This window comes from Boleophthalmus pectinirostris, unplaced genomic scaffold (assembly GCF_026225935.1).
Source record: "Boleophthalmus pectinirostris isolate CB_2022bp ecotype Guang Dong unplaced genomic scaffold, ASM2622593v1 HiC_scaffold_18, whole genome shotgun sequence".
Classification (NCBI taxonomy): domain Eukaryota; kingdom Metazoa; phylum Chordata; class Actinopteri; order Gobiiformes; family Gobiidae; genus Boleophthalmus; species Boleophthalmus pectinirostris.
In genome coordinates this window covers 20,221,406-20,244,813 of record NW_026571133.1, presented here as the reverse complement: position 1 = coordinate 20,244,813, position 23,408 = coordinate 20,221,406, and the positions used below count along the sequence as shown (strand labels likewise).

The following is a 23,408-nucleotide window of genomic DNA, read 5'->3' as shown; positions in this document are numbered from 1 at the left end:
TCAGGACCATAGACAGCTCTTAAGCTCTAGTACAGTCTCTGAAGGCCCAACAATGTTTTAATTGTGGTATTTAGTTACCTCAGAGACATTGTCAAAACAACAAATTTGTCAGTGATGCAGTTGTATTGTTGAGCTACAGTGCAATAGTGGCAGTAAAACAATAGTAGAGTAGTGTCATAAGTTTCAGAAGTCTTTTAATGGATTAGCAATGACAGACTTGTGTATTAGCATGAACAAAGGCAGATAGGCCAGAAAGTCCAGCAGATCTAAAGGGGGAATGTGCTGGATCTCCATTCTGATGGCTGCCTCGTGCTCTAAACAGATGCCTCCAGCCTTTAACTCCAGAATCAGTTGTTCTGGGCTGATATACTTCTGTTGGGATGTCCCATGACCAGTCTGCTCCTCTAGAAGGAACAGGAACAGCTTCTGCATGATAACACAATATTCAAAGTGGATTAGGATGTTTTTGGAGAGATGGGTGTACACAACTGTCAGAGTGACTATGGTGTGTGAGCCACTGAGTCAGACTGGCCTCAGATTACATGGGCCTTGTTTGAGTGCACCTGTTTGCACAGTTAATGCAGTCAGTCGAGGTAATAATTGTTGGGGGAGGGAATAATCCCTCAAGCAATCAGACCATTCTCCCCACCACTCTGTTGTTAACAGCCCTATCCCTAACAGCTCCATAATTACACAGGCTGCCATACCTGGCTAGGGGGTTTGCTTCGCACACCCGCGGCCAATGGCTTTCATGTAGCTCTGCCTCCAAGTGGATGCTGTGGTGCAGAGGAGGGACAAACACCAGTGCACATCCAGGTGGGGGACAGAGCGGCTCTATCTGAAAGGAGCTGTATGTCTGACGCTGATTACAGGGCTGGGTGGACTGGACAGCATGTTCACTGCTGGGCACTTTAATAAGATTAGGGCCATGCTAATCTAAGAAAAGGGAAAAGAACCCTCTTTTTTTTCTAACTGGCTCGCTTCCCTCATTTCAGTGCACAAGGGTTGAGTGGTTGACATAAAAAGCTGATGTACAAAGCATGCTTAAGAATTGCACTTCAGAGTTTTCACTGGGGTTTGTTTTTGTAATATTCCACACAGGTACAAAAAAAGACTACAAATATATTGTATTGCATAAGTAATTAAGTATTTTTTTAGCAAATAAAAAAAATATAAGGTATTACCTTTGCCTTGAAAAGCTTCACTTCCAGAGAGCGAAAGTCTATACTGCTGATTAAGGAGCGCATAAAGTCACTGAAGAAGAAAAATAACAATATAAAAACAAAAACCAGGAACTTTAATTCCCCTTGAACAAATTAAAACATCCTGTGTCATTCTAATCAAAGAGACTAATGAGAACATGGTGTGTTTTTGGCGGGTTTACCCAATCCAGCAGTATGATGGTAAAGTGTTCTGAGTCTATTGTGGTTGCTCACAGTGGCAAAACAATGCATGGGTACACAGCCATATCCCGCCATAGTAACGGATAAAAGTCCATGGATTTTGGGGAGTGGGGATGAGGACGCAGGGTGAGCAGCGTTCGTTAGAGGAGGAGGGTGGGGAAAAACAACCAGGGCACACTCTAGGGTTACTGGGATGTCCACCCTCAAACCAATGAAACTAGGTCCACTTAGATAATTAGACCAGGACACAGCTCTCTCGTCCAGCGTGTGGCATAGGCACAGCTCCGCCGTCCCTTCTATAACGAGCGCCCAGTGTTAATGAGCCCCTCCTCACAGTGGGCTGAATGACCTGTTACTGCAAAGAATGGACAAGCGCTAGGCCATTGAGTGCAGTCTACGCCTGAGTGGCCCTGTGCTGAGATTGGCCCTTGTCTGCCAACCATAATGCGGGCAGGGGCTTGATGGAGATGAAAAAAGACAGAGCAACTAATGATCATTAATTTCACTTGGTTTGCAGTCCAAATGCTGTGTGCTAAGAACACTGGCATGATAATAGTTAGCATAAATGAAGGGTAGAGTCTGCTGATAGACACTGAGGAGGATAACAGCAGCCTAACCCATTTTCTTTTGTCAGAAGTCCTGTGGCACCCTGCTGAGGCCAAAACAGCCAACTTCTTGCTTACATAATGCCAGAAATTTTGGCGGTCTTGATAATGGAGCCAGAAACACACAACACAAGGAACATTTACTTGAGTGGTCTGTGGATAGATGTAGTGTCAACAACAGATAATACACCACTCAGATTACTACACATTTCTTCACCCTGGCTTGATAAGGGATCTTTAAACATATATTCTGTGCTTTGACTCGTGACAAATATTGTTTGGTAGCTCTAACTAATGTGTTAGTGGTTCAGGGCATTCACCTTGCAAGAATGTGTTGTGTAATGCATGGAACTGTAAAACAACTTTCATAAGGAAATGGCTAATTATGTTGTGGCTGATTAACTGAAGCTCTCTGGGAATGTTATTTTTAACTTTTGGGAATAATAGAATGGCCAAATCAAGGATTAAAAAAGCAGCAATAGAAAATAGCAGTGTTACGGTCAGAGGGTGTCGGCTACCACGACAAGTTTAAAATACAAGGAATAAAATAAATCTGGGATAAATCACCTTAAATTTCAAAGTCTTACATGATCAGAAAGACTGATTGTGTAACCACTGCTACTGTTCATTTTTAATCTTGGATTAGAGACAACAGGATTTAATGAAAAAGGTAATAGGATCAATCCAGTTGAGTTTAAGATGTGACAGAAGGATGCTATTGTCTTGAGAAAAAGGGAGCATGAATGGATGCTACCTTCTCTAGACTCCATCTAAATTTTAAAACTGACTTTTGTGGAAGAAGTTTAATATGAACATTTATTATCATTACTATAATTGGCTCTATACAGAGCAGACACCATGACTGTTCAGCCCCAGTCAGTCTAAAGCACAACACAAAAGAGTGGCCGTAAATCTGAGGACCCATGACCCGGCTCTGCACTGGCTGAGAGGGAGCTCTCACTTTGGGGCCGGGGCAACGAGAGTGGGCCTTGACCCACACAGACCTCCGGAGGAGGGTAGCTGCACCAACTCCTGTGTGCAGAACCATAAACCCTCAGGCATGAAACTGCTCTGTGTGTGGGAATCCACTGCATATGGGCCCCCATACACTGACACTGTGATAAAGGCTACAGACAACCAGAGCAACACTGCATGAGTAATAACCAGGACAGTAAATTCATTAACAGGTTGAATGTTTTGTTGGTTACTCACTCCAGGGTGGCTATCTTTTGGGCCAGACTGGCTATAACTGCAAACAGCCTGAGGTCCACAAGCCCATCAGTAACCCTGAAGTCCACCATCTCCAGAATCTGAAACACAACCAACTTTTCATACTCATGTGACATTTGAATATTTGCAAAACAATGTCTGTAAAGAGCTAACCCTGTAGACATAGATCTCTTCCTCTTCAGACAGAAGCTCAGGGGGGATAATGTTTTTCAATGCACACAGAACTTGAAGACAGGAAATATATCCATCCCCATCACTGTCCTCCTAAAACATACATGTAAGACAATATTATATTATTAAGTGTGAGCCAGAAAAAAACAACAAAACAAAACATCTGGAATCTGAATATACATACTTGAGATTACTCACTTCTTCAAATGCTCTTTTGTACTCAGCCAGCCTCTCATGATTAAAAATGCAATATTTTGCCAAAAAGTCAACTGTACAGAAAAAGAAAACAGTAAATAACTTTAATATTTTATATAAAACAAACAAGATATTGTGTTTCCTATTACACACAAATTGGTCAGATTAGTATCTCTGAACAAATCAAAGTCTTTTGAAGTGCATTAGTTGGGCGAGTGTGTGTGAATGTAATGATTTAGAAAAGAGATGGATTTTCATGTTACAAATGAATTTGGTGAAATATTTAATGCCTTAACACTTAAGGTAAGCTAAACACTTCCATGAATATTTCATTAAGCAAATTTGGGAAAGGCTAGACTAAGAAAGGGGGGTTGGGGAGCAATGGGGGCTTTTAAGCTGCTGCCACTTCTATCTAGAAAATGAGAATGAGTCTACTGAATAATGGGAGCATTCATTTGGTGTGGAGAAGAAAGAAGAGCAACAGAGTTTATATCAGGCTGCACCCGTACCTCTGGACCTCTGGGGTTTCTCTGCAATAGCAGGGGGCTGTTTGGATCTGCCATTTATCAGCTTATGCCTAATCAAAACTAGCCATTCGGTGGCCTCATCCTTTCACATGCTAAATAATACATTGAAATCTAGTCAACTTTACTTGTTAAAGCTTGATTGATCAAAAACATGTGAGATGGCTTTGCACATCTGTTTGCAAATTTCTACACAAGCTATAGCATCAGGAGTTACCATTCTCTGCATGGACAGGGATTTAGGCCTAATCTTTAGACATGAACATTTACATTTATCCAACATGGATCAGCACACAGCAATCTGCTAAAGTGAAACGTGAGGCAGCGTAGGGTGACTGAAAGCACAAGACGACAAGATGAGGATCAAGAGGAGCCACCTGCAGCAGAGCAGCTGACTGCATGTCCAATAAACATTTCAATATATGACAAGATATGCAGTCTATACATGGTTAAATGCACAAAAGAGTTTCAATTTGGCCCAATCATACCAAACATAATGTGTCTGAGTGCATGCATCCAGACATTCCAGTGCTACTTTTTAAATTATTTTTTATGTAATTCACTATCATAAACATTCAATAAATTGTTCATGAAAAACAGATCAAAATTGGATTCTGTTTTTTTTTTTTTTTCAGACACAGTGGTAGGGTCTGTGGCTGTAGGGTGCACCACATCCACTGGACAATAGGTGCAGTGGAGTGCGAGATTGAGGGAGGAAGTAAAGGCAGGCAGAGCTGAGGGACAAAGCAGGCAGTAAAGCCTCCTGCCTGATAGCCTTATCTGATTCCACTCCAGCGCTTGATGGCTTTTTTCACCACGCCTTTAAAGCGCACAGGTTGGGCCTTTAGTGTGAAGCCTAGCAGAAAATGTTAATCAAGACCAGGCCTGTGTGGAGAAAGGCAAGAGTCATTCCGCTCAGGCCATAATCTGTAATGAGACCAAGCCGATTCAGTTGCAATAGAGAGAGGAAGAATAGGGGCATGATGATGATGATGAGCAGGGAGGTTCACTCTTTCACTAGCGTTTGTTTTTCAGTTTTGTTCCTTTTCTTTTGTAGAGTCAAGGCTTGGGCACTGGTGGCAGGCTGGTCACAACTCATTTAACACACACTTGGATGTCATTTTCCATGTCTGCAGCTGACAGATGAAAAACACACCCAGCTTTCCTCTGACAAATATTGTTACTGGCCTGTGTAAGATTTATACCCCCAGCGCAGACAGTGAGTCTTCATGTCAAAAGTTGACCTTCACAAGTACAACATACATATAAACATTATGAAATGATAAAATGAGTGAACAAGCCTATATTAAGATATTAAAATATGTAAAAGCTGAACACCTAATAGTATATGAACATGTTACAAATTAGCAACAAATAAACACAAAAACATAAGTGATTAGTAAAACTGGAATGTTGCTTGGACCTGTCCACACACAGATCTATTGTTATACGTTTCCCGCTTAATTAAAGACTTTTTTGTTTCTGCTCATCCCGAAACTGGCTAGTGTCCCATAATTCCTTAAACAAAGGTCATACTGAACAGCACATAGTAGGTGACCCCTTTTAAAGAGCACGAGTATGGCTGGGCAACATGGCCCACACAGATCCAAAATATGTGTCAGGATTTAGAGCAAAAAACGATTCCTCCCCCACACAGGGGAGCAATAAGAATGCACAACTGCACCAGATTTAAATAAGAGGCTCAATGGAAACCAAAAGTTGATCAACACATAACTCTAGAATAAAAAACAGTTCTCAGTTTAAATGTTGAACATAAATTAAACAGGACCAAAAATATGGGTTGCTTCTACTTTTTTGTAGTAGTACTTTAATAATGTCCTATAGTTATATACTGAAAAGCTGTAGTGAGTTGTTTGAGGATGCACATAGCATCCACAATACAGCGCATTTATGTAATGTATGTTTGCTCAGCCTTTGGTGTAAAATCCTTCTATGTGTTTACAATCAGTCCACAATGACTGGGCAAACAAACAGCTCACCTATTGATGCACGGTAGTGTGCCCACTGTATTCAGGAGAGGAAAAAGAGCGGGTACAAGGGAGTGAACAAAGTAAATCTGTCAAAGAGTCTATTATACAATGTACACACTGAGCACTGCCTCCACAATAGCCTTATTAATGGCACCATGTCAAGGACTGAAGGGCAATAATAGCAGATGATTTTGCTTTGTGGGGCTATCTCTGGAGATCTGGTGCGACACACAGCAGATCATTTGGAGTTTAGAGCTTGTTTGAGGGTGTTTATGGCACGCTCAGAGAGCGTGTGTTGTGGTTTGTGGTGTGCACCCAGAGGCAGGAGGGAGGCCGCTGCGTGTGTCTTTGTTTGTTTTCCTACCACGGCTCAACCCACTCCTGCTGCTGCTGAGCATGCACCCCCAGGCATCTTTTGCAAAAGGTGAAGGGTATAACAATAAATGTCCTTAAAAATATTAGCAATATATGTCATAAATATAAACATTAACTGTTATATGTTGCCACAAATCTAGAAGACTGAGTTACTAAAGAACCAATACAGAAAAAGTTAAAATAAGTACAATAAATAAGCAGTATCATTTGATAGTAGTCTCATTCAAGGGCTGTAGACCTTTGACAACTCACCCTCATCCTTTTTGTACATACACAGTCTACACATATTGTGACTATTGACTGAGAACATGGACTGCTGACGAATGACAACCAGAGGGTCACTGAGTTGAATTGTTTACAGGAAGTCATAGAAAGCTATATACGGGAAGAGGCTTCTCTCTTTTGAGAATCCTTTGGCTAGTGTTGGACAAAACCAATTACGACAAGTTTGTCCTTTCGCTACCTAATGAGGAGCAACAAGAGGGCACATTCAAACAGAATGAAGACCGAAAAAAAAATAAAAATAAAAACAATGAGTAATGGTGAGTGTTTCACCGCACATGTTGTCAACATTGAAATAACTACACATTCAGACATTATTTGAAAATGACACACCAATCTCACCAATCTCAAAAGTAGACACAAGAGTACATTAAAGCTGCTTCATTCACTTGAATGACACAGTAAGGTACTGGCTGAATCAAGTACAAGGATAAAAAGAATCAGACCAATACATAGTGGCTGTCACAGGTAAACTTTGGGCCAGACGACCTCTGAGAAAGGTCACCTCCTTAAAATTTACCTTAGGTGAGGATGGTGATTGTTGGAGTAATGTGGTCATACAATCTCTGAATGCTTGGAAGGAAAGGAATCAGGTGCTTGAGGTAGATTGGGGAAGGTGTGGCCTGAGTTTTTAAAAATGGGTTCTGTGTAAATTAAATGAAAATGGGACTTCTCACAGTTTTCTCATATTGTGGATATTACTATAGCAATGTGTAGAGTGAGCAGTGAACAAAATGTATCTTGACATTGTTATATTTGGATTAATCATTACACAGCCATGGTCATGTAAAAATCCCCTCCTTGAACCGTCACCTTATTGTGGTGGAGGGGTTTGAGTGCCCGAATGATCCCAGGAGCTATGTTGTCGGGGGCTTCATGCCCCTGGTAGGGTCACCCAAGGCAAACAGGTCCGGGGGGACGGGTCAGACGAAGAACGGTTCAGAAGCCCCACATGATGAGCAACACACAGAGGCCAGTTACGTCACCCGGATTGACATCACCCAGGCCTCACCCTAAAGCCAGGCCTGGGGTGGGTGCTCGTCAGTGAGCGCCTGGTGGCCGGGCCTTCCCCCCACGGGGCCCGGCCGGGCTTAGCCCGAAGGAGCGACATGGGGCCGTCCTCACGTGGGCCCACCATCCGCGGGAGGAGCCATATGGGGCCGGTGCAGAGAGATCTGGGCAGCAGTCGACGGCGGGGGCCTCGGCGACCGGATCTCCGGACATGGAGACTAGCTCTGGGGACATGGAATGTCACCTCGCTGGGGGGAAAGGAGCCTGAGCTTGTGCTGGAGGTTGAGCGTTACCGACTAGATATAGTCGGCCTCACCTCCACGCACAGTTTGGGCTCTGGAACCCAACTCCTTGAGAGGGGCTGGACTCTCCATTTCTCTGGTCTTGGCCGCGGGGAGCGGCGGCGGGCTGGTGTGGGCCTGCTCATTGCCCCACAGCTCAGCCGCTGTGTGTTGGAGTTCACCCCGGTGAACGAGAGGGTCGCGTCCCTGCGCCTTCGGGTCGGGGACAGGTCTCTCACTGTGGTGTCGGCCTATGGGCCGAACAGCAGTGCTGAGTACCCGGCCTTCTTGGAGTCCTTGGGAGGGGTACTAGACAGTGCACCGACCTGGGACTCCGTTGTTCTCCTCGGGGACTTCAACGCCCGTGGGCAATGACAGTGACACTTGGAGAGGGGTGATTGGGAGGAACGGCCTCCCCGATCTGAACCCGAGCGGTGTTTTGTTATTGGACTTCTGTGCTAGTCACGGTTTGTCCATAACGAACACCATGTTCGAGCACAAGGGTGTCCATAAGTGCACGTGGCACCAGGACACCCTAGGCCGGAGGTCGATGATCGACTTTGTAGTCGTGTCATCTGATCTCCGGCCGCGTGTCTTGGACACTTGGGTAAAGAGAGGGGCTGAGCTGTCAACTGATCACCACCTGGTTGTGAGTTGGGTTCGCTGGCGGAGGAGGAAGCCGGAAAGACCTGGCAGGCCCAAGCGTGTAGTGAGGGCCTGTTGGGAACGTCTGGCGGAGCCCTCTCTCAGAGGGACTTTCAACTCGCACCTCCGGGAGGACTTCTCCCGGATTCCGGGGGAGGCTGGAGATATGGAGTCCGAGTGGGCTTCATTCTCGGCCTCTATTGTCGATGAGACCACTCGTAGCTGTGGCCGTAAGGTCTGTGGTGCCTGTCGCGGTGGCAATCCCCGAACCCGGTGGTGGACACCGGAAGTAAGGGATGCCGTCAAGCTGAAGAAGGAGTCCTATCGGGCCTTGCTGGCTCGGGGGACTCCTGAAGCAGCTGACGGGTACCGGCGGGCCAAGCGTGCTGCAGCCCGTGTGGTCACGGAGGCAAAAACTCTGAGCTGGGAGGAGTTCGGGGAGGCCATGGAGGAGGACTATCGGGACGGCCTCAAAGAGATTCTGGCAAACCGTCCGGCGCCTCAGGAAGGGGAAGCATTTCTTCACCAACACTGTTTACAGTGCAGGGGGAGAGCTGCTGACCTCGACTGGGAACGTTGTCAGGCGGTGGAAGGAATACTTTGAGGATCTCCTCAATCCCACCGTCACGTCTTCCGAGGAGGAGGCCGAGGCTGGGGACTCGGAGGCGGACTCATCCATCACCCTGGCTGAAGTCACTGAGGTGGTTGGAAAGCTCCTTGGTGGCAAGGCTCCGGGGTTGGATGAGATCTGTCCTGAGTACCTTAAGTCTCTGGATGTTGTGTGGCTGTCTTGGCTGACACGCCTCTTTAACATCGCGTGGCGGTCGGGAACAGTACCTCTGGACTGGCAAACCGGGGTGGTGGTCCCTCTGTATAAGAAGGGGGACCGGAGGGTGTGTTCCAACTATAGGGGGATCACACTCCTCAGCCTTCCCGATAAGGTCTATGCCAGGGTACTGGAGAGGAGAATCCGGCCGATAGTCGAACCTCGGATCCAGGAGGAGCAGTGTGGTTTTCGTCCTGGCCGTGGAACACTGGACCAGCTCTACACTCTCCATCGGGTGCTCGAGGGTTCATGGGAGTTTGCCCAACCAGTCCACATGTGTTTTGTGGATCTGGAGAAGGCATTCGACCGTGTCCCTCGTGGTGTCCTGTGGGGGGTGCTCTGGGAGTATGGGGTTCGGGGCCCTTTGCTAAGGGCTGTCCGGTCCCTGTATGACCGGAGCAGGAGCTGTGTTCGCATTGCCGGCAGTAAGTCAGACCTGTTCCCGGTGCATGTTGGACTCCGCCAGGGCTGCCCTTTGTCACCGGTTCTGTTCATTGTATTTATGGACAGAATTTCTAGGCGCAGTCAGGGGCCGGAGGGGGTCCGGTTTGGGGACCACAGGATCTCAGCTCTGCTGTTTGCGGATGATGTTGTCCTGTTGGCTTCATCGAACCAGGACCTGCAATGTGCACTGGGGCGGTTTGCAGCCGAGTGTGAAGCGGCTGGGATGAAGATCAGCTCTTCTAAGTCTGAGGCCATGGTTCTCGACCGGAAAAAGGTGGCTTGCCCTCTCCGGGTGGGTGGGGAGTCTTTGCCTCAAGTGGAGGAGTTCAAGTATCTCGGGGTCTTGTTCACGAGTGAGGGAAGGACGGAACGTGAGATTGACAGGCGGATCGGTGCAGCTTCGGCAGTGATGCGGTCGCTGTATCGGACTGTTGTGGTGAAGATTTACCGGTCAGTCTTCGTTCCTACTCTCACCTATGGTCATGAGCTCTGGGTAGTGACCGAAAGGACGAGATCGCGGATACAAGCGCTTGAAATGGGTTTCCTCCGCAGGGTGGCTGGGCACTCCCTTAGAGATAGGGTGAGGAGCTCAGTCACACGGGAGGAGCTCGGAGTAGAGCCGCTGCTCCTCCACGTCGAGAGGAGCCAGTTGAGGTGGCTCGGGCATCTGTTTCGGATGCCTCCTGGGCGCCTCCCTCGGGAGGTGTTCCGGGCATGTCAAGCTGGGAGGAGGCCCCGGGGAAGACCCAGGACACTCTGGAGGGACTATGTCTCTCGGCTGGCCTGGGAACGCCTCGGGGTCCCCCCGGAGGAGCTGGAGGATGTGTCTGGGGTGAAGGAAGTCTGGGAGTCCCTGCTTAGACTGCTGCCCCCGCGACCCGGCCCCGGATAAGCGGACGAAAATGGATGGATGGATGGGTCATGTAAAATATGCCTTAGTTTCAGTAACTTACTATACTTACAGTCTTCAAAGTTTGAGTGACCTCTGCTGCTTGTTGACTGCTGAGGTGCATCATCTTGTAGTTTGGAAAGCATTTTGAGGACCTTCGTTTTTCTCTCCTCCCTCTTTCTGTCTTGGACTTCTCTTCTTTCTGTTATTGAACATGTGTCTTCATCCTCTTCAGCAAACCCTAAATAATTGGATAGCTCCAATAATGGGACTACCTCATCCTCCAATGGTCCTGAAACAGAGGATTCAAACCAGCATAGTGTTTAGTCTTGTGTTCTGAAATACAGCCCCCATCTTGTAAAACAAACATTTCATTCGTATTCATAGATTTCAGCACAAAACAATTCAGTCTATAGGAGAGCCTCTAATTCTCTTTCATAGTTCTGCTAAATGCTACTGTTTCATTTCAGTGTAGTCTATTCACATACTCTCTCCGTCCCTGAAACCTAAACATTTTGTCACTGGCCAAGCAATTAAGAATCTCATTATCTCCAAAACAAAGTGCACAGAACACTTCATGCAAGAGACAATGAACAACTCAGCACAAGGAAGCAAAGGTTTGTCTGCTTCTCCTTCCATTAGCATTCCAACCCCCTTTTATTATAGCTGCAATACTTTAAATGTTATGTTACTTTTCTGGTGGATAGTCTGCCATCTGCTTGTCTCAGATTTAGTTGCTTTGCCAGGAATGTTCCACAATATTGCATAAAACTTATTTCTCTCCATAGAGACAAGCAGGTAATGCCACCAGACCAAGGTCCCAATCAGATCTGTGCACTAAGAATTTATGTTGGTTAGTATAGTTTAAAGCTTTACAAAAACACAGGTAATTTTATAAATGGATAAAAATAAATGCTTTGGAACATTCCAGGCAAAGATTGGAATCTTCATGAAGACAAACAGCCAACAGACGCTGCACCAGAAAAGTTACATAGTGCACTTTTAAAAAAAGATTTCACTAGATTGTATAAGTACCATGGTGAAGAACTACTGGGCAGGGAGAATGCAATTCTAAATGTGTTGACATGTATTCATTTATTTTGTTAGGTACGTGTAAAAGGGTCAGCAGCATAGATTGATAGAGCAATGTCTCATTTGACAGGCTGTCTTCCACCACACTGCACCCAAACACATTGGGCCATGGAGAGTCCAGTCTGACTGTCAACAAAACACACAAAATAATTTATCTTGATAATCTTTCTTTTCAGCAGCATATTAATCACGTGCTTCATTTTTGATATGCAACACATATTACAACAGAAGAATCAAATTATCTTGTATATATTCCAACCAAATTATAACAATGGTGTGGTCACAGATAGTCAGATATTCACTGAAAATGTGCTGATTATTTAGTGTGTAAAACATAAGATTAATAATATTGTGATTTATTTATGCTACCTACTGGTTAAGTGTTTCCTAGTGTTTCCTTCCGCTATATGGACAATTTGTTAATCAGTCAACAAGACATCACAGCATTAAACTGTGATTTAAGAACTCTGTTTTGGAAAGGGCATAAACCATTGCTAAATATATATGCAAATTAAAGCTCTAAAACAGAAAGTAAAGGTTGCCAAAAAAGGGGGAGAAAAGCAGCCATTGTCTACATCCCCCAACCACACTTCTTGTTCAATGATTACTGGTCACTTCACGCTGGAAACGAAGCTGGTTTCCATACCAACGCTAGTGTCTGAACATAACTGATAGCTGGATTTAGCTTTGAAAGGCCAAGTAAAATCTCTACATCAATTTACAAAGAGGCCACAAGATATAATACAGATGCAGAATCAGTTCAAATACAGAATGGCCTTCAGCATCCAGGGCACCAGGCTGAAACAAGAAGGTTAGACTTATGAGGGTTTTTTTTTTGCGTATTTGAGAAAGGGATGAGCATCGGCAACACAATAAGAGCGCCAGGTCTATTCACAGATACCACCCAGAGCCTTTACTTCTCTATCTCCCCAAAGAATAGAGGAATCAAGCAGGGGGCATAAAAGGGAAAATCCTCACCAAATCATTATTCATAGGCAAGGGATTTCCCATTCGGAGTCCCTTTATCGAAGGCTCTCTTGACACGTCATCCCAGCCTTGACAAGTGCCAATCAAAGAGCTTGAGTTCAGTTTTTTTAGGGGCAACTTGGATAAACTGTGGAGATTTGATGGATTTGGGAGACAATGGCTGTGCTTCCACACTGCAAATGGCTTAGAGACAATAGTGACATGGCTACTCTGACAGTGTGTGGTCCTCTGGGGGCAAACGATCCTTGCGCACTACATGGCTAATCTTGCCAAGCAACATCCCTGTGTTTTTCTATAATCTGTGCTGTAGCTTCCTCTGTTCAGCTAAACAATCCACAAGGGTCAGTTCAGATTAGCACCCTTTTTAGCCCAACAGAATTACATTCATTTGTATACTAACAACTTCAGTAACAGCTGAATGCTAAATACTAAATTACAAATTATAGTGGAGGAGGGGGGATACTCTACCAATGAATTCTTCACGAGGAAAGCAGGACAAAGGTTTTCTTTGTGGAAACACAATCAGTAAAGGTTTTATACTTAGTTGTTGAAATATACTTTTTAACATGTGCATATTTATTTGGAAATACCTTGAAAAGTAAACCATCTCTAATAGTTGACCCTTAAAAAATACAAATCTAAAGATGATTATTACTATGTTTACCCTTCAATTATCCCACAACCTAAAAATAGAAATTTTGTACTTGTTATAGGAATGAATATCTCAATCATTGCTAAAGCTACTGTGGTCATGGTTCATCTTGAGGCTGAGGTTTTACGGAGTCATAATGGGGTCATTTCATTCATTACAATGAGTCACTGTGAAGGTCAGACCCCTCACACCTCAGGAGGAACTAAATCTCACCTTTTCACACAAAGACATGCCACACACTGGGCGTCTTTCATAGTTACGGACCTCGGGTTTGACCCATTCTGCCCCGGTGATGACCTCCCACCTACTCCTCCCCCAGACTGACCATGCCTTTGGCCTCCAAAAGGTCAAAGCACACCCCATCAGCAGGACAATTTTGTGACATCTTCTTTAGAGTGTAGACTTAGCAACTCAAACAGAGTTGTGAAACAGTGACAACAAGGTTGTATAGATGTGCTAAGGGCAAAATGATGGTGTTTAAAACAATATACTGTAGAGGGATTATCTAACAAACTTTGCAGATCTTCAGTTGAGTCATGGCTCTCTGTGAGAGGTGTGCAGTGGAATGGTTTATAGCAAGAAGTGGAAATTAGATGAGTTAAAAACTCAGATGTTTAAAATGCCAAAGGTTTGCCCTGAGACATAATTTTTTCAAGTGATTGATGATATTAAAACTGCCTGTAGGAATACTGCTGTGAATGGACCATTAGACTTATAGCACTATGAATGACAGTAGACAAATGAGCCACTAGTGACAGATGTGGTCAAATGAAGGTTGGAGGAAATGCTATTTGCTCAGAAGTGGCTTCACAAGTCTGTGTAGTGACAGTACTTTGCTCTTCAGTGCCAGTTTTCCAGTGGTTTGTACTGTAAACGGTAAACGGCACCTAAAGCATCACTCATGAATGTACACAAGCGGCCACACAGGTAAAGATGATACGGCAAACCAGCTGGCCCAAGCGAGGATTAGTGGGCTTAGGTGTACCGGAGGCAAGAGAACGCCAAACACTATGCTGACAGCGCAGAGACAATGGTTCCTAATAAAGCAGAAAGAGTGGGCTTTTATGGGATCAGAGCATAATGATAAGGAGGGACCCTTGCACTGATTAATTATTGTTTTAAGTTGCTTTAAGTTGGCACATAATGTACCAACCACTTTACCATGGGCAGGTATTGTGGGGGATTAAGATCTGTAAACACAGTCAAATCATGGGGACCTGCCTTCCTAAGGGGCAAAAAACAAATCCCTGTGATGTTGATTATTATTATCAACATGATTTAAAGTTAAGAAAAAGACAAAATAGTAGAATGAGGGATTAAGTTAAGGTTAGGCAAGTGGTAGTATCAGGGTTAAGATTTGGATCAGTCTCCAAGAAATGAATCTAAGTCACCAAGTATGACATTTTGTGTGTGGGTGTATGTGTGTGTGTGTGCGTGTTCAGTACCTAAACTGGAGTTGCATTGTGAGTCAGAAGATTTAAATATGTTGAATGTTGGTTCAATGATCCATGAACAGGATGATCCAGAACATTGTTCCATGTAATCCTAGAAAATAAATATTCAAAAAATTATACTACACATTTTACAACAAATCATAGCTATGTTGGACTGATGTGTTGCTTCACTGAGGAGTATTATGTAAATGGGTGTATGACTCCTGATCTGTTCTGCTAGGCATAATTGCAGGGGGCTTACGAGGCTCATTCATGCTTTTCACATTTTTACAACACACACACATGCATATACTCTCTCTATTTCCTCTCTCTCTCTGATTTGTCATAAAAGGGGAGATTAATTGTAGATCATTTAGAGCACCTGCATCCATTCCACTACAGCCCAGCATGCACATGCCCTCTTTAACCCCTAACCCCTCACCTCGCCAGCCCCTGTCTGATCCTGGTCTTGATGCATCCTCCAAAAGAATCCCACTGTGAGGGACATTTACCCCTTATGACTATGAGCTGTGTGTAACCCTACAGTCCTGCCCCCCTTCATCTGGAGCCTATGACTGATTAACCACACACCTGCTACACACCGCATGCCCTCTGTTATATTGTGCCTCAATTGTCAACAACAATTTGCTCGGACAAACTGGAATGATAGTTATAAATGCATGTTGGCTCAAGTTTGTAAATGGGGTCTTTTGTACAGGAGGGAGGCTGTCTGTGCCAGGTCTGGAGTTATTGTCCAATAGCTGAACACTTAAAGGTCTAATGTTTGCTTACAACAGAAAAGGGGGAGGCAAAACAACTTCACAAGAGTTAGCGGCACTTACCAGTTTGTTTTGATGGGCTTTCCCCATGGAGCTGCACTTTTCAGAGATGCTGCCAGCTGTGAGGGGCCTCCAAACACCTGACAAGCGACACAGAACATAGCTTAAAGCAAAAGGCAGAGGAAGCAATTGTGCGCACGCAAAAGTCCATGTAGGCGACATGGTTCTTGTTGTGTACATAAATGTCAGCCCATGCCACACATTTTCATGTGGTCTTTGTGTTTGGCTCTGTGTGCTCAGATATGACTAATGTTGTGTATTAGCTCCAATTATGCCTCCTAATCTCAAAGCAAATAGTGTCAGAAATGGACCAATAAACCCCAGTGGAGCACCTGTCTACAGAAGCGTGCCAGGTGCAAACATTGTTCTGGAAACACTGAAAGAGGCAATACACACTTTAGCAAGAACTTTATCATTACCAAGAAGTGTGGTATTCAGAGTAATTCTTGAAAATTATTAATTGCATGAGTATTTTCATTTTTCAACATTGTATGTTACTGCTGCTCTCAAAACAATAATACACATAAGCCTGTAAGAGTCACTTAAACTCAGTTGCAAACAGACTTGAATAAATATTGTGGAAATCGTTTATACTTTTCTTCCAAACTCCCCTAGTTTCCTCTCACTTGTTTTGTTTGTCTTGCATCTTGCGCATACTTCTAGGACTTAAGCTATCAGTGCTGGACTTTCCCTGGTTAATGATATACTCTATTGGTTTGATCTTTGCTAAAATCAGGCATTATAATGTCCTTATAAAGTTTGTAGTCTGAGCTGCCACACCTTTGGGGGAACTTTGTTGTTATGTCATGGTATAGTTCTGTGTGTTGTAGAGAGAAGTGGAGAAGTCATAGATCGCATGAGGGAGCAGAAGAACACTGTAAGTTGGTCAAGTATCATATGTGCGGCTTGCTGACAAGTGCACACCTGTCTACGTGACGGTTGTTGCTTATCAAACGATCTGTTTCAAACTGTCAGAAGGATTTGACAGAGCAGGAGACCTCTGAGATTTCCTGTCAGTGATATAAAATACACCTATGTTTAAATGACTCACAACCTAAGAATTTTGGATGATGATTAATTTGTAACTAATGCAAATATATTGTACTACAAAATACACTGTTTTCAATCCATTACCTTAATTAATAAATATTGTGTCTTATTTCAAATATGCCTCAAAATAGAAATTGTAAGAAACATTTTTGGAATATATTAGAATCTTGGTCAAAGCTACCACAAAAAAGGGAAAAACAATCTCATTTTAAGTTTTCTTAGTCTGCACTAAATTGATCCTTATGGTTCTTTCTAGAGTTTACAGACCATTAATTCAATAATTTCATTACCATTATTCATCTCCAGATCAGGGTAGTTGTCCATAGATATCAGGTCTTCATCCAAATTGAAAGGACTTACAGAATCAGTCTCTTGGCGGTTCAGTAGAAGTAATTGGACACGAGACATAGAGCCCAGATGCCGAGAGTCACAGCCTACAGTGAGTGCTGCCAGGCCAGGAGATAGAGCATCTGAGCAAAAAGCTAACAAAAAATATGTTAACATCTACATCTTTTTCCTGCAAAAAAATGAATAAATCAGAAAATCAGATTTTTTTCCCTCACTCTTTTTGCTATTTTTCTCATTTATTTTATTATCCTATTTTCCCCTAACCACTTTTGCACTCTGTTTATGGTGAGTCTATAGGTGCTTTGATGAGGGTCCTAATATAGTTCACTGGTATACATAGACCCCCCTAAGGCTCCAAAGTTCTCCTTGTCACACCCAATTAAAAACGGATCAGTGACGGGGTGGCTCAGTGCCCATGCAAATCCAGAATCCATGCTGGGTGTGAGTGGCTGTTACCCTCAGAGGGGATTTCATCCAGTCCACCACTGATAGTCTATCACACAAGTTTCTGGAAAATGCACAAGGACACAGAGGGAACATATACTTGGTTTTACTGATATCAGTAAGGTAATCTCATACAGAGGAAAGTGAATTGTTGTTTTAGCAGCTAAACTAGTCTTTGTGTGGAAATCCCAGGGATAACTGTGAGTTCTGAAAAATCCATGTAATATTACCCATTAGCTAAAAGTATCCCGAGCTCTACATACACTTGGCTAACACAGACATAGATAACTATTTACTAAACTGTGATTAAAACATTAAAAACCATCCACTCACAGATCAGACAGCTACATAAGGACCACACACGTGTGACAGCCTTCAAAGTTATTCTGGCAAATTTTAGTTTGTGCCATTTCCTGTTTTCCATCATCTTTAGACTCATTTAAATAGTTTGATGTTAATCTGGGATAAAAGGCAATCAGACCCTAAACTAAATCCTGAGTCATCCTAGTGGTTGCTATAGCAGTATTTTGACTACAACCTCTGGCCAAAGGTCAGTTGGGTCAGATGCAGACAGAGGTCAGTCTAGCAGGTTAAACACCTTGTTGGGGATTAGCAGTGAAGGGGAGGTGGCTCATGTCTCCCTATGGCTCCCTCCAACACCTCAGGACACACACTATCTGGCCAAGGCGCACGCACACAACACTTTTATTCAGCCTTTGTTGGCCAACATCAGCATAAACAATAAGCCGTGAGTGCTCCACTAAGCCTTAAATTTATAGCAGGCCACAAATCACACAGAGAGAAAATCTATACAGAATGATAAATACAACAACCAATTATAAACAAAAGACATGTACAATAAAATATTGTGTGTATGTACAACTGAAGGATTGCACAGATAAAATAATTTTACTTTACATTTGGCAACAAAATTGGACAATAAACAATCAAATTAGATACCTGTATTTTTTGAAACGCATTGTGAGGACTTGGAGGGTTGGTCCATAGATGAACAGGAAGCCGACAAAGGGGCAATGGCGTCCAGTTCATCAAAAACCTCTGACTGACTACAGCCGAGTTCAGAGGAGCAAGAGGCTGCAGTATTGCATCGACCTACAAAAAAAGAGTTAAAATGCAACATCAGATAAGCCAAAAATTTATGAATAGTTTTTTTTTTTTTTATTAAACAGAAAATCTTTATATTTTGATGCAACATAGATTTTTATCAGATGTCTTGTGATGCGATTTTGAAGTAGTATTTGTGAGAACACAATATGTTTAATGTCATAATGTGTAATGTTTTCTCCTACTAATATTAATTACTGGTGAGTAGTTGAATTATATAAGAATTGTATACGTATAAGAATTTAAAACCAAATCTGTCAGCCGCCATGATCGGACCCTCACGTATGTCAGGTGAGGTAAATACTGTAACCTACAATGAACAGCCTGGACTGCACTCGTAGTTGTCAAAATTTATGTAATCACTGACTATCTTTTCTCAAGCCATGCAGACTGCAGTTTGGATGGCTTGAGGAAAGGTTTGGAAAACGGGGGATTAGTGAGTGACAAAATCTCATCAAGTGTTGTGTTTTGTCATGATCCTGAAAAGAGCTTGTCAGGGCTTTTCACACATTAGAAATGCAGAGCAGCGTGGACCAGAAAAGGGATAACATATACATAGGACTCAATAGCAGAAAGAACAAGCACAGTTGCTTTGTCTCTGGCCACACAGACAAGAATAAATGCATGAAGCCACATTTTATGCTGTCAAGTACGAGGACAACAAATACGCTGTGTTTATGTGCACTTGAGCTCCCCTCTGCTATACTCAAATGCACAATAGAAAGACTTGACTTGACACTTCAAAGCATATGGCTGCTGTCACTCCAAGCTGACCCGGGCTGCACTGACTCAGTTTTTCAGGGAGGTTAGGGGTGACGGTGGGAGGTCGCTACATTTGATATGTCAAACTCAGAGAAGCACAAAACTTCTTCTGTCTGCCCATTTCCCTGGTTATATTGCCTGGAGACAAAGGCCACAGTGGACCAGGACACTGTACTGCATCCCAATAAAAGATCATTCTCAGAGAAGTCAAAGGAGACTGCTGATTCTACAGCACAATCTGTAAATAGGACATGACAACATATGAACTGAGATATTTGAAGAGGAAATAATTATTTTAAAATTGTCAATATGAAGGTAATGGTGGTGTCCAAAGGAGTGAGCTTAAATTCAGCATGTGCTCCTTGTAGCAATGAATCAAACAGTAGATGTCTGTGATAGTCAGGAGAAAATCTCTTTACAATTTACACATTGTTTGCTTTCTTTCATAAAGTTTCTGGAGGAGTCAGATGTCATTGGCCCCATCCTTTATCCACATTTAGAATGGTAAATTAGCAGCCGCAGGAAAGCCGCTGAGGTATTCTATTGTATTTCCCCGGCTCAATGTTTTGCCATCAGTGAGCAGTGGTCAGAGTAGATTTATGAGCACTGGCAGCACGTTTGCCTCTGAGCCCACAAAAAGAACAGGCATGGGGCAAGCGCCTCGAAGAGACAGCGCACGAGGCAGGGATCCCAAGTCCTATTGTTGAGACCCCAGGCCATTCAACCAGGAATCAAATGGTAGCAGCTTTTCATTTTCTAAAGAAGTTTTTTTCTTTTCTTTTCTTTTCTTTCTTTTTTTTTTTTTTTTAAGATGTCTGTGTCATTAAATTGTGGATGATGTGGAAGTCCATAATATAATCATACATAGTATATAATTACAGTTATATAATTAATTATTATGGAAGCAGTTTGTATTTTGTATTTTGTCAGTTGGTAGATATCCAGCAATGAATGAAGCAGTGATCAGTCCTTAACTCTTACCTTTAAGCACTGCGATGGGAGGCAGGACGGGCCACAGAGAGCCAAGATGACTGACGGGAGGAGAGGGAGTCAGCTTTAAAGATGTGTCTGCTGAGGGCAGCAGTGGACTTGAAGGGCAGCAGGACTTTGCACAGACAGGAACTGCACTGTGCCCAGAAGTGTTCTTATCACCAAGCTCAAACTGTGTTTCTTCATAGAGGCAGTTTAATTCTACATCTGCCTCATCACCATTAGATTCAGTATGAGCCACAGGTGAAGTCTGGGGGAGTGAGGGGGCTTTTGTTTGACTATTGGGCTTTGAGGAGATTAGAGAATAGGTGGACAGGTTAGCTGGAGAAAAGAGAGGTAATGATGCATGGTGGGGGGCCACAGGTGTCTGCTGCACACGCAAAGAATGAACTGGTGGGGAACAAATTATGCCCTCTGGATCTGTGGATTCAGCTGTTTAAAGTGAGGAAGGAAATAATAGAGCACGACATTAAACAAAACATGCAATTACCACAATCAATTAGAGTTAATTATTGGTGTTTACATACATATTGCTTTCATTGTTTCTATAGAAATCAAAAATATACTATTATTTAACACAAACCTGATTAAAGGATAACTTGCACACATATCCCTGTAATTGTGTAAGTATCAGATAAATGGATGAGAAAGTACCTGATGTTCTTACAGACAAGTTGCTACTTCTTCCAGGTGTCAGATCCAGACTATGGCTGAACAGGCTAGAGAGAGGACGACTTAGGTCTGAACAGGAGATCTGAGAGACGCTGTCAGGGGACTCTGAAGACTGTGGTTCAAGAGGACTTTGAGACAGCTTCATTTGTGAGTTTGTTTTATTTATGTTCGATAGAATTTCTTCAGTCTTCCCAAATAAAGCATCTTGCAGTGTAGCTGAGAAGGTTTTGGGGCTTGGACGAGCTGTTGGTGAAGCATCTGCTGAATGAGCTGTTGATGTAGCATCGTGATGAGGGTTAATTTTGGTTGGAGGTTTTGGTTTAATCTTGGGCAGTTGTGTAGTTGAATAGCGATATGGACCAGGAGCACTAGCAGTAGATTGGTTCATCACAGTTTTTTGATGGAAGTCACCATACTTCTTGTTTTCCTTCAGGTCCAAATGTCCTAAAACCACATGGTTAAAAACAATGTGTTAAATATATATTTTTTGTATAAATATAAAGAAGGAAACATTAAAAACTTAACCAATCAACCCACCCACCAATAAAGGTAATAAATAAAATAAGTCTTAGTAATAAAATTAGTATCTTGTCCCACATAGATGAGTCTTTATTTTCCTGAACTCAAGTGGGCACTGGCTCCTGCTGAGTGAATGAGATGCTAAACAAAAGCAGTGAGACATTGGCCACTGACACAGCTGCATGTTTCCCACCACTGACATGAGGGTCGCTTCTCAAAATGTGCATCAAAAACTAAGTACATTTTTACTACTACTTGTATTTTATCATCAGTAGAAGAACAAAGGCAGTCTAAGGACATACGTGTAATGATAGTACATATTGGTTCTTAGTGAACCATTATTTAAGAGATTTTCAGAACCATTCGACTGAATAATTGTGGAGGAAAAGACAAACATATCTAAATTGTTACTAACTAAGTTTAAGTTTTAAATTTAATTAGAGCCCGACCGATATTATCGGCCGGCCGATAATATGGGCACCTGGAGACATATCGGCTATCGGCCGATATGCTTGCTGATATAGGCCGATATTTCACGTGGGCATGTTATACCTCGTTATAAAGCTTAGACTCTCTACATTATGTTCATTTAATCCAATTTACAGACAGATAAATCCTAATATGTGGCTCCGCATCTGCGGTGTAATTTTTTTGTGTCCGTACTGTCCCTGAACACACCACCAGAGTGACGTCACTTCACTCGCGTGTGTTTGTTTACACCCGCAGCCGTGCGCAACATTGACATTATTTTCTTTTTACGGACAATCGGTTTGAGTCTGGATTAAAAGGACATTTATTAGTGCAGACTTGTGATGTGAGGAGGAGCCTGTGTGAGCGGTGAGTGTTGGAAATACATCGACTTTGAAGCTAGTTTAGGTTTTGTTAGCGATTAGCTGCTGTAGCTCCCACACACTGTTTTCTATTGGTCTATTGTAAAGTGACTACATTGGCCGTATATTTGTTACTGGACCTGCACTGATATGTAAATGAGCTGTGAATAGATGTGTGAATGATCCACATTTATGCATATAATTAATTACCGCGGTGCGCAGCATTTACTGCTAAAGGCTAATAGCGATAGTTTACTAGCTAGGAGTTATGGGTCGGTCGCGATCGAAGCGGCTCTTAGAGCGAACAGCGGGAGCCTGCTTCTTATTGGGAGACGTGTTTTCTCTTTTTCTCACTTTTTCTCTTCAAGCTGCATGTAGACCCATAGTCTGACAGCAGCAGCAGCTGAAAACGAAACTTTCAGAAATCTGCGTGTGCATAGGACAAAAAAAAAAGTGCATATTTGGCTGCAGTTCAGCATGAAATGAATAAACCAGGACTAAACTTGGGCTCGAGTGCAGGAGAGAGATAGAAACCGAGTCCCGACACTCAGTCCTGGTTCAGTTCTGGTTTAGTCCTGCTTGCAACAAAACAATCTCAAGAGTCGCTTGGGAGCCGAAAGAGCCAGCTGCTTTAGTGAGCCGAGCCAAAAGAGCCGGTTCTCCAAAAAACAAAAAACAAAAAACTGGAATACCCATCACTAGTAGCTAGAATGTGATGCAAAAATGCCATTAGGCTAATCTACTGTATGTAAATATGATGTAAAGAGTCAAAATAACAATAAATGTTGCCTAA

At 43.2% G+C, this 23,408-nt stretch overlaps 1 protein-coding gene and 2 long non-coding RNA genes across 3 annotated transcripts; all 3 read right to left on the bottom strand.

The window, feature by feature from the left end:
* Positions 1-156: 156 nt before the first annotated feature.
* Positions 157-3,309, bottom strand: LOC129408998 (uncharacterized). The gene is made up of 3 exons (XM_055154094.1): positions 3,221-3,309; positions 1,185-1,254; positions 157-426 (listed from the first exon to the last, which is right to left on the bottom strand). Exons 1-3 carry the CDS (start codon positions 3,307-3,309, stop codon positions 184-186), a joined length of 402 nt encoding a protein of 133 aa, XP_055010069.1. The 3' UTR covers positions 157-183.
* A 126-nt stretch (positions 3,310-3,435) lies between these two features.
* LOC129408993 (uncharacterized) lies at positions 3,436-11,034 on the bottom strand. The gene is made up of 3 exons (XR_008632223.1): positions 10,946-11,034; positions 3,608-3,678; positions 3,436-3,502 (listed from the first exon to the last, which is right to left on the bottom strand). It is a non-coding gene; the product is annotated as an uncharacterized LOC129408993 (long non-coding RNA).
* A 5-nt stretch (positions 11,035-11,039) lies between these two features.
* LOC129408992 (uncharacterized) lies at positions 11,040-15,956 on the bottom strand. Its single transcript, XR_008632222.1, has 3 exons — positions 15,879-15,956; positions 15,049-15,148; positions 11,040-11,164 (listed from the first exon to the last, which is right to left on the bottom strand). It is a non-coding gene; the product is annotated as an uncharacterized LOC129408992 (long non-coding RNA).
* Between the last annotated feature and the right edge of the window lie 7,452 nt (positions 15,957-23,408).